Source organism: Cylas formicarius, unplaced genomic scaffold, assembly GCF_029955315.1.
Source record: "Cylas formicarius isolate icCylForm1 unplaced genomic scaffold, icCylForm1.1 PGA_scaffold_7__23_contigs__length_41026272, whole genome shotgun sequence".
Taxonomy (NCBI): domain Eukaryota; kingdom Metazoa; phylum Arthropoda; class Insecta; order Coleoptera; family Brentidae; genus Cylas; species Cylas formicarius.
In genome coordinates, this window is record NW_026844352.1 from 29,043,820 (window position 1) to 29,056,094 (window position 12,275).

The following is a 12,275-nucleotide window of genomic DNA, read 5'->3' on the forward strand; positions in this document are numbered from 1 at the left end:
CGTGGAAAAGATCGGAATAAGGAAAAGCGCATCCCCAAACGAAATCAATGATTTGCCTTCAAGAAGGATTGATAAACGATTTCACCTTTGCGATTGGACCTTTGGTTTTCTATCGTGCGGATTTAATTTACCCGATGGGCCGATCGCTCGTGTCAAAAATTTTGTGTTTTATTCAATCACAGAATTTCTATTACTTCTTAAGGGAATCCAACTTTGTTTCGTGCCGAAATTACACTATCGGAAAATAAATAACACATTTCCGATATTTATGTTCGCGGAAAATTGCATTTTCGGGCGCGAGCGTTTCCTTCTGCAGGAATGTGTTTTCTAAATCAATAAGCTGCGGGCCAAGTTCAGAGAAAACAGGCAAAAACCGAAATCGGAAATAACGCGGTCCCAGGAATTGCATTGTTTTCGAAGCTGGATATTATATTCGGGAAGGCGGTAGCTGTCATGTTGTAGTGACAAAGTACGTTATTGGGGTTGGGTAGTTTTTGGTCGAAAGCTTGTAATGCGTTGTATAAATAAAGGTCAGAGAGAATTTTTATCAAGTAGAACAGTGTTTTTTTTTTCAAAGAGACTTCCACAGGCTATGGTAATACTTTTTATAAAATTTCTGGATTCCTCCTGTGTCGGTTTTCGCCAATTATCCTGTTGGCTTCTTCAGAGCCTGACTGAAACCAGCTCGTTTTTTACTTTGTGCCTGCTTTTCTCTCTAATAATTTCCACATTAAAGATATTAATCGTTCCATCGCAAAATATACTACACCACAACCTTCCAATAGCAATGAGACCGAAAGCAATCCCATACTTGCCATTGTTCTCCTTCCTTATGTTCAAAACATCACTGAACACATATCAAACGTTCTAAAGAAATATAACATCAAAACCAGATTTACCACTTTTCAAAAAATCTCTCAACATCTTCGGTCCGTCAAAGAGAAAATTTCATTTAGGATACCAGGCTCATTGAACACGAAAGAGCCTTACGAGTAAGACAAATAAACTCATCATCAGTTCTTCTACCAACGAAAAATCGGAGAGTCTATAGAACTCTATTGGATGTTGAACGATTTTTGGACAAGTAGTAAATCTGGTTTTGACGTTATATTTCTTTAGAACTTTTGGCAAGTGTGGGATTGCTTTCGGCTTCATTGCTATTGGAAGGTTGTGGTGAAGTGTATTTTATGGTGGAACGCTTAATATCTTTGATGTGGAAATTTTCAGGTAAGGTGTTTTAATTCTGGGGATGATTTTTGGGCCGGATTTTGATGTGACATGTGACAATAGACATCTATAGCCTCTCGGATTTTTCATTGGTAAAAGAATTGAAGAATTTTAGTTTTATCCAATAAAATTTTATTTCAGGTTTCGTGATTGTGTTCGGTAACATCTGTTGAGTTTATTTGTCTTAGTCGTAAGGCTGTTTCGTGTTCTTTGAGCCTATTGATATTTTTCGGCCGATCCTGGCATCTCAAATGAAATTTTGTCTTTGACGGACCGAAGATGTTGAGAGCGTTTTGGACAAGTGGTAAATCTGGTTTTCATGTTATACTTCTTTATAATTTTTGATATGTGATCAGTGATATTTTGAATGTAAGGATGGACAACAGTGGCAAGTTTGGGTTTGCTTTCGGCTTCATTGCTATTGGAAGGTTGTGGTGAAGCGTATTTTGTAATGGAACGCTTAATATATTTATTAGAGAGAAGGTATTTTAATTCTGGGTTCAATGACTCGAGCTGAAATAATTTTACGGCTCTGTAAACAAGAGAGTTGATAACCGATGATTAATGGTTAATGGTTAATTTTTTTCATTATATTTCATCTTTTACTTTGAATAAATATGAAAATGATCGTAAAGTTTTGCTTTATATATAATATAAATCAAGATAATTAAACAATATTGAACCAGAAAACACTTAACCTTTACTTAAAGTGCGATTTGGCGATAAGGTACAAAAACTTAAAATTTATAGAAATCTACTTAACTTATAATAATGAGTGCTGTGATTTTGTCTTAATTTTTTTGTCCTTCGTCTACCCAATTTTCTGTAGAATGGTAGAGTAACTAACGCATATATTATAGTTCCATATTCTTTGTAGTACTTAAATACGCAAGAACTTCAAGCGTCTTCTACATTCCTTATGTCCACAAAACTTGTTAGTTAGAATATTGTATTTATTATGTTGCTACAAATCTATCAATTCGATATCCTGATTTATAAAATATACAAAACACTTAGTAAGTAAAAAAGTAAAGGTTACAATGGAATCACCCACATTTTCGCTATTTAAACGGGTACCTGTTTATAAAATTTCTAAAAATATTGCTGTATTATTATCTACTATTTTTTGTTTTCAGTAATTAGTTTCAGATTAAGAGTTAAAATTATTTCGGACAATTTTTTTTTGAGCATTTTTATTTAAAACTTATAAAATATAATCAATTTTCGAATACTTGACTAATATTCTGAATTTATTTTTAAAAATTAATTTCGTTATATCAAAGTAAATAAATAAAACTATAATGAAAACAATAAAAAAAAATTTTTAAAAAAAGAATGTAGGTACTTTCTTTAAAGGCAAATACATTTCCCTGTCTGCCGGAAGTATATTGTTGATTACCATATACCGACCAGTTTCTTAATCGTTTCAAATGAAAAAGAACGTAAAAAATGTAAAGAAACAGTTTTTTTGGAAATATCTTTCCCATATATTTTCCCGAAACATTATCTCAAATATTTTACGAAGGTGTTGATTATTGTTTATAAAATTCACTCGAAAGGTCCAAATTCTCATTTGCACACAATGCTATATATTTCATCTTTTATCGATTACGCGAAAGTAACTAAAGCAAGCAAAACTAACGTTAAATATCCCAGAGAAGGCACGGTTTCCCCAGACGAGTCGAGTAAAGCATGCGAAACGGAGAAGGAAAATAAACTTTGATATTCAAGTTAAACAAAAAGTTACCCACGGAGCAGTTCATTATCCGCCGGTGTTATGCCGCGCAGCAAACTTTAAATCGGCAACGGAGGACTCGTTTTCCTTATTTCCAGCAGCGATGCTGAAAAAACAAAAGTTTGTTTTAAAATCATTATTACGATTTGGAACTGAAAATGTTGATGATACATTTTTCATATTATCCGTGAAAACAATCGATCCACACAATATTTTGATAAATTTTGATCGCAAATTTTTTATTTTAAATCTAATTTTGGTTATATTTATTTAGAAAATAAACTTAATGGAGAATCTCACCAATTTTTGAGATTTTACAAAAGTCAACAAAGTCAATTTAAAAAAAAATGTATAATTTTCGCGTAAATTTACTTTCTAGGAAGGACTGAGCTAGCATTGAAATGAATTGTGCAGCAAAATATACCCAGGAATATTCCTTAATACGTTTTTAGGCAAAAAATTTCTATTAAATAATCATAACTGCCACAAAACTAAGGAAATAGAAGCGAATAAAAATCTGCAATGGGAACAAAAGGAGTAAAGCACAAATAAAAAAGTATAAAATCTATATCGGTTCCCAAAGTTTTTTGCAAAAAAAACTAAAATCCGATTTAAAATAAAAAATATTTACCAACTAGATTTGGCACTAAAATTTCAAAAAGCGATATGCAAATCACATGCTGTCCACTAAAAGTCCTTCGTTGGCTTTGAAAAATATGGCTGAAATTTGATGATTAAAAAATATTTGATATTTGTTTGATCTCTCTGACATCGAGTTCTTTGCAAGGATCTAACGATATAGAAATACAAACTTGGTAACTGCAATTTACGGATACATATAACCGGAGTTACAAATTATACAGTTCTTTTACTAGCAGTACATTTTTCTTGTTGTTCGTTTGTGACTATTTTTAACTGGACTGTAGTCACAATTATTGTTTTACAACGAATATTTGATAACCGACAACTCAATCGAATAATAAAAATATAAAATACTAAGAAAAACAGATAATCCAAACTTACTCTTGTAGTCGCTATGGAATGGTTTAATTAACAATCAATTAAAGACGCGTAGTTCTGAGTTGTTTCGTTAATATTCTCTCTGTTATGGAAATTTGGCATTCAAGGCCCAATACTTTCAATAAAAAATTCCCTCAATTCAATTAAACCTACTCTGTATTCATTTCTGTCTTGCTATTACTCTCTTCTTCATTTATCCCCATAATAATTATAAATGGCTTAAGAAGCTGAAGAAGATTACCACAAATATATTTTTGGTTAGCCCGTCTTATTATTAATGATTATGGGCTTTTTTTTCGTATTTTTTAAGATATTGTGTGGTACTACTTCGAGGTGTCGGCTATGATTACACTTTTTTGGAATATTTACTTAGTTTTTTTAGTTTCATGGTTATTGACCAAGCGGACTCTAATTTCAACTTATCATGGTCTGATTTTAATTTGTTCATATGCCAGGGATGCGCCTTTAAGCACATTTGTAATGACTAATAGTGTACTAATAATGAAAGTTTGAGTAAGTAATTGACTATAGGAGTTCATCGTTTTGTTACTAGTTGTGAAAGTTTGCTAAGAGAAAGAATTACCTAAAAGCATTGGTTTTGAACTGTAAATTACGCATCTGTTGCCCATCCTTATATTAGGAAAACATCTATTGAAATAGAACTACACTGAAATTTTTTATTTAAAAAAATAAAAAGTGGGACATATTTCGGCTATTTTGAAATTTTGCTAGCTGCTTTATTTAAATGTCCTTGTTATACTATTACGAATAAGTTAAGATTTTGAAATCTTGAGATATGCGGTTTCCTAATTAACACGGGTAACAATTTTTTTTCTTCTACATTTTTGAAACTTTTTGCAAAATCCTGAGACGGAATGTTGGAAAATGGAGTGTATTTGAACCAAGGCTATACTACTGCATGAAAGAAGATGGTGACCACTTTGAATATTTGATTTAAATTGTTTGTATTTAAATAAGTAAAATAAATTATTTTAAAAATTAAAATTATGAAAATTGTTTTTGCTCCATTTTAACTTTATAAGCAACATCCCAAAAACTAATAGAACAAATTTTAACTTAATCCTAAGGTAATAGAGATAGGGCACCCTCTCTAAATTTTAGGAATAAGTCTTAGCCCAAAGATGCATTCATCTACGAAAATTTCAAAATAGCCTAAATATATCCCTTGCAAACAAAATACTTTTCGGCTATTTTTATTCTTTTAAATCATTTTCGAGAAAGTTGAGTGGGTATTTATTTAAATAATACAGACCGTAATTTTGTTGGTTACATTCTAATAAAATAAACAGCCTTTCGAAGTTTGCTTTTTATTTAATACCCATGCCCATAGACCAAAAACCAACACATCAAACCCTCTTTCTTTTTTTAATGGATATGTTTTAGATGACGTCAATCATATGGATATAATGGAGTCTATTATCGAAGGTGTTATGACTTTGCTGCTATATTAACATAACGAATTCATGTTTTATTTACCGTAACGGCTCTATCTTAAAGGTTTAATAAACAGATAATTTCCAGAAAGAAATGTTCTCACTTTAGAGAAGTTGATTATTAATTTGTTCCTTTAAATTTATAGTCTTTTTTCTAAATTGTTTCAGCCTCCGGCCGAACGACATGAAGCAGGGACATCTCTAGCCAATTGGACTTCCTTATTCCCAGGGCGCAACATGCAGTTCTCTGTTTGGCACTTTTATCTGATATTGTTGTTACTCCATACAATGGAAGACGTGTCGGCCTGTTCCCCGTCTTGTTCGTGCAAATGGAAAAACGGAAAACAAACCGCCGAATGTTCAAGCAAAAACCTGACGGAGATCCCTGAGGGTATGGATCCCGAAACGCAAGTGCTCGAATTCTCGAGTAACGATCTTCAGCAACTGCCCAAAGAATTGTTCGTACGAAAACACCTACTCAATCTACAAAGGCTCTACTTGGCGAACTGCAAGCTCAGGACCATACACAAGGACACATTCAAAGGACTGACGAACTTGGTGGAAATGGACTTGTCGCACAATTTGTTGGAGGCCGTGCCGACCGCGGCGTTTATGAACTGCCCGTCTTTAATGAAGTTGACGCTCAGCTCGAATCCCGTGGGGTCGGTAAAGAAGCTGGCATTTAATCACTTGTCTTATCTCAATACGTTGGAGCTTAGCGGTTGCGAGATTGCTGAAATAGAGGAAGGCGCTTTTCAAGGTACGCGCGCGGTTTAAACCTAGTGGTAATTCGAAATCGATTAAGTAGTCCTTTGAATACACCCTTAATATTTGGGCGAATTATAGGTTGAGTATTAGAGAATTTGCCTGAATTCGACTTTCAACGAATTTATTTTAATCAAAATAATAATAGTTAACACTGCAAAGCCAATTTATAGTTGTTAATTGAACACAAAATATTCGCTACGACTTAAAGAATTTGCGAAGTGAACTTTACATTTTCGATTTAAGGCAACTGACGCTTATCAATTTTTCATTCGTGATTTTGTTTCTTAGATTGTTATTTTAAGTCTCGATTCGACGCGCCCCCCACGACTTAAAATTTAGTCGTCGTTACTTTGAAACTTTGTGAAGTCTAGTCTTTCATATTGACATTTAAAATAGATATATGCAAATATTGATGGATGCCTAAAGACAATTAAGTAGTAATATTTTCTTGAATTGAGTTTCCTATTAAAATAATGCAAGCAAGAGTTATCAAAATTTCCAAATTGAAGTACCATAAACCAAATTTTCAATAGAACTGAGGAGTAGAAGTAAGCTATATTTTTTGAAAATGATATTTATATATATACAAAGGTTTTACGTGCCATGCACTACAACCCATCAAGCGGGCAAAGTGTCAGAATTATAATTTCCGGAACAAATTACGTAGATAGGTGGCGCTTTCTGTAATTGGTCTGTTATTTTCACAACAAAGGGATCAAGTGCAGTAATACGTGTTGTGCGTTTATATTGTTTTTTATTCGTTCTCTTTAACGACGCTGTCAAATATTGTAAAGAGCTATTCGAAAAAAAATTTGAACGCCGAAAACAAGGAATGGGAAGATTAAATGATGAGCATAGACAACGCAAAAATTCAGGACAATCCTATAAAAACAGAAATGGGAACGCTGTAGCTCAAAAAAGAGACCTAACCTACAAGGAAGTCATTGTTTGAATTTCTAATATGGAAGCGTCTACGTGACTCTAGGAGTGTCACCATTTTTATCTTATGCGCTGTAGGTTTGAATTCACACTCTTAGCGCAGTTGCTAGAATAGTGGATTAGATACTCACGAAATATTTTTTAAAATATTGTGAACAACCCTACGGCGATCTCGTAGACATCTTTTTACTGTGTATTTATATTTTTCTGCAAGTCCTAAAAAATATTCTCCTTTCTTGCAGATAACATGTAAATGTAAATTTAACTGCAATTCGTTAAACTACGACCTTTTTCAAAAATACTATGAGTGCAGACCTGAAGTCCATGGAATGTACATCATGGCCTTAATACATTTAACTGACGTAAAGAGAAGAAGGCTGGTTCATTGGAAGACCCTCGTGATAGTCACTGTCAATGTACCATCCACTATAGCTTTCCAGATGGAGAGGGTCATGTTGTAGTTGTATATAAATCTACTTTTATGAATACTTTCGATTTGACAAAAAAGCATTTGTAAACAATTACACGAAAGAAAAAAAGCGACAAATTCGTTTATAAAGACACTCGTACAGCTCCTGGAAAATTTACATACAGTGATAGGCAACTTGTTAGAGAGCATATAAAGAGTATACCGCCAGAAGAATCTCATTATTCGCGCGCGAAAAGTACAAAAAAATATTTAAGTCCATATTTAAATGTGAACAGCCTTCATAAAAAGTTTTTGCAGAAGTATCCACTCTGTTTGGTCACCTACAAGTTCTACAAAAAAGTGTTGAAAGAAGAGTTTCCAAATGTTTCATTTAGAGGACCTCTAAGTGACACCTATCGTAAATGTGACCCGTTAAATTGCGAAATAAAAGCGCAGGGCGAGAGAAGTCGGGCAGCAAAGTTGGAGCTGGAGGTGCACCATAGAAAGGCAGAAGCAGCGTGTATGCTCATGAAAAGAGATATGGCATCGTCACAAGTACCAGGACGCAGCACGAGCGTCTTCCCAGTGGGTTTAGAACAAGTTATGTTCGTACCGACTTTGACGCACCCTGACATGAGCCAACTTTCATGCTACAACTTAGGAATCAACTTTGGGGATAACGGGCATTCATACACTGCTATTGGAATGCATGACGTGTCGGTAATGAAATTGGGTGTTGTTTATTACGCGTCCTCAATATGAGCATAACAGAAAAAAAGAATGTTGTTGTTTGGAGCGATAACTGTATCGCTCAAAATTGTTTTAATTTATGTGTTTTTAGTGAGTTGTAGACTCTTTGACACTATTGAGCATTGGATCCTTTTCAGTGGCCATAGCTTCCTTCAGTGCGACAGGGATTTCGCGTTGATCGAGAAAAGAACACGCAAGTGCGTTCCGATGGTACTTGAGGACTTACACAATGTAATACTGTCAAGTACACACACAGGCCAATTTCAGATAGTAGATGCGACACAATTTTTTTTTTTGATTTACAAGCGACAGATACTAAATCTTAAACAAGTGACAAGTGGACTCAAAAAGGCCTGACATTTTGTTTACTGCTGAATCTTTTTCTGAAGTAGCATGTTGGAAAGCCACGTCGATACTTAAGAGAGGAAAAACCATAGAAGATATTAGAAATATCTCAGTTAGGCTGCTACCACACATGAATAAGATCGTTGATAACAAGAAAAGGCAGCTAATATCAACGAATCCTTATCTAAAAGAACCTAAGCACCAAGAATTTCATTTTAATTTGACCAAATAATGTGTTGGCACTTAACCCGTTTCTCATTTTTCTCAAATATTTTTTAAAAAAATTGTTTAAAAATATTTTTTTCCATGTTTTTTGTGTCGCAGCTTGTAAGCTAAATAATATGTTAGTTTATTTTTTGAAAATAAAATGTTTTTTATTTTGGTAAGTTTTTTTTAATATCTCCTCTAAATAATTTTGGCACTTAACTCCTTTGTTATTTCTTTGTACTCTTCAACTGTTAAGTGTAACTTTATTGCAAATTATGAAAATGGCCCTTAAATACTTAATAGGACGGAACAACAAGGTACTAGGTGACGTGGTATAAAATGGCCAAAGACGATTTATGTGTTTTAAAAATTTACTTATTAGATATTAAAGGTCAAATTTTCATGTGGTTTTAATGTCCGTTCTCTATCACGAATTCTGGAAGAATAGTAATATATTGTAAAATTAATTAAATTTTTCTAAACCTTTAATAAATATGAATATACTTACCCTTGGACGTATAACTGTCTCGGAAATTGTGAGAAACTGTTCGTAACCATTTTCGTACTGTGAACAGAAAAGAGTCTGCAAGATATGGGAAAATTATTATTATTAAAATTTAATTATCATTGAAATGGAAATAGATTTTTTATGCAACTGCTGTTGTACGAGCCTTGGATGTTTGTTATCTAAAATTCTTTATATTTAACTAATTTTAATTAGTTTTAATTATATAAACCGACTGATCCAGCAAAACTAACAGTGTCGGTGATATTGATAAATTTTTTTGTCTTCGTCACTTAAGGGTCAAAGAGTGGCACTGTCGTATGTTGTCTGACATTGGTTGTTCAAGGAAATATAATTCAAAGAGTTCCATTATGCTATTATTTCAACATGTCTTAATTTAAATATTTTCTATATATTTATTTCGCATACGGGTCACAAAATTTCATAGTAATACCGCGTACCTCAACATTGAACACGATATACGTATAATTCACGACATTGGCTCATAATATAGAATCGAATGGAGCAAAGTTTTCGCATAACATACTTTTGATCACTGCGGAGCAACGGATGGAGTAAAAACTTTATTTACTCCTCAAGTTATATTAAAATGATAATTTGCCACTAACGTTTCTCTTTAAAATTATAACAAACACAACTATAAACTCCATAATCAGTTAGCTAGAATTCCTCATTTTGTTTCGCCTTTAATTGTTTGATAAAACTTAGTCCAAAATTCCAAGCTAACCCGTAATCACGATTATTTGGAATAATTGAAATAGAGATCTGCGAATTAATATTCAAGTATTATGTACAACGTGTGTGAAATAAAACGACCCACGATACGATCAGGAAACCCATAGGAGATACGAAAAAGTTTTGTACAAAAGTTTCTTGGACTCTCTTGAAGATAAAATATTATAATTTTGTTGATACAGGGTGTCCCAAAAGTGTCTCCCCACCAGACATCTCACTTGGCATCTTCAATGCTCGCGCTCCTGTGTTCGAAGTGTTTTCGGAGCGCGAGCATTGAAGATGCCAAGTGAGATTTTGACGAAACGTCTGCAGGATTCCAGTCGGAGTTCAACGAGCGAACGGATAATATCCCGGAATATAGTGTCATCATATATATATATATATATATATATATATATATATATATATATATATATATATATATATATATATATATATATATATATATATATATATATATATATATATATATATATATATATATATATATATATATATATATATATATCTGTATCTGTATCAACAAAATTATAATATTTTCAATCTTCATGAGAGTCCAAGGAAATTTTGTACGAAACTTTTTTCGTATCTCTCATTTGTTTCCAGATCGTATAGTAGGTCGTTTTATTTGGCACACGGTGTACACTTTGCTTATTTGTCTATGGCTTTCTAATACAACCATAAGTTGGTTCCATAAAATGAATATAATCCAGAAGACGAAAAAAGTTGCTATATAATGGTACCAATAATAAGCAGGACATTAAATGTAAATTACACACAAAATCACTGTCTACAAGAATATGTTAGAGGTCTACAACAGCTTAAGATTAAATAAAAACAAGGTCATCAAATTTCTCTAATATGACTTTCTCTTTCAGGACTACATAGTCTAGAGTGGCTCCACCTAGATTCGAACAGATTGAGGCACATAAAGGGTCATACCCTGCCGGAAAACTTAAAAGGTATCGAACTACAAAAAAATCCCTGGACATGCGACTGCCACATCAGAGATTTCTATGCATGGCTGAATAATTTTCATATACCGTTTTCGGTAGAACCAATTTGCATGGAGCCTCCCCGTCTAAAAGGGTCGTACATCAAAGCAGTGAAAGTCGAAGAGCTGGCCTGTTTGCCGGACGTTTCCCCGACGACGTTTTACCTGGAACTCGGAGAAGGGAAAAACATCTCCTTGTTATGTCATATTCGTGCGATCCCTGAGGCTACGGTAAGTGTTATACAATTGAAAAACAGACTTCTGCTGACAGTTTTGAATAGTTTTGGTTAGTCCTTGTAAAATTTGGAAAATTCTCAAATCGTCGTGGATATTGTTTCAGGTTTCGTGGTGGTTCGAAGGCCAGCTGCTTCAGAACAATTCCAAAATCGCTCCGGGAGTACACCTCGTCTACTACATCGAGGAGGGAACTGATAACAAGCGCAGTGAACTCTTTATTTACAACGCCAACGTCCAGGACAATGGCACGTTTATTTGTAGCGCGGAGAACAATGCTGGTACTACCCAATCTAACTTCACAATCAGGATAATTCTCAAGGAAGATCCGGTGGTGATAATAGTATCATTTCCGCTAGACTACTTATTAATATTGGTGGCTGCTGTGTCTGTGTTCGCGTTAGTGACCATAATTATAGTGACTCTGTGCTTAGTTAGGTGTCACCGGAAGACCAACAGAGAGAAAAAGAGAAGTCAGACTAAAGAGGCCGCCTTGCATCTGCAAAATAATCAAAATACCACCAACGGAGAGAAGGCCAACTGGGGTGAGTCATCGTTACCAATTAAATGCAAGCATTTCTTCAGGTCGTGTTTTTATTTGATATGATATTCACAGTAAGCTAAGGTTTACTGCAAGGTTATCATAACATTTTAAGATATTAAATAAAATATAAGTTAACCTACTATACATCAATTATCTTCTAATAATAGTCGTATTAAGCCTTGAAAATATTTGTAAGTGGTTTTCATGACGTTTTGAATAAATAATTGTTTCTTTATATGAGTAAAAATCGCAATCCAGCAGGCACAATCAATGAATAATATATGTAGAGTCACTTTTGTGTAATTACGAGTACAGAGTATCCCTTTTATTATGTGATGATACCTGTTCTCAGAGCTTATGAAACATATAAAAAAATGTACAGTCAAAA

General features: G+C 33.6%; 1 protein-coding gene across 3 annotated transcripts in view; it reads left to right on the top strand.

The window, feature by feature from the left end:
* The window catches only part of LOC132704574 (leucine-rich repeat-containing protein 24-like), a 244,422-nt gene that overhangs the window by 212,244 nt on the left and 19,903 nt on the right, over positions 1-12,275 (top strand). For 2 of the 3 annotated variants that reach the window (XM_060674655.1, XM_060674656.1), the window contains 3 exons: positions 5,605-6,196; positions 10,994-11,340; positions 11,450-11,888. In XM_060674655.1, coding sequence (XP_060530638.1) covers positions 5,674-6,196; positions 10,994-11,340; positions 11,450-11,888 — 1,309 coding nt within the window. In that variant the 5' untranslated portion in view covers positions 5,605-5,673. The remainder of the gene's footprint in view (positions 1-5,604; positions 6,197-10,993; positions 11,341-11,449; positions 11,889-12,275) is intronic. The other variant, XM_060674657.1, reaches the window with a different exon arrangement.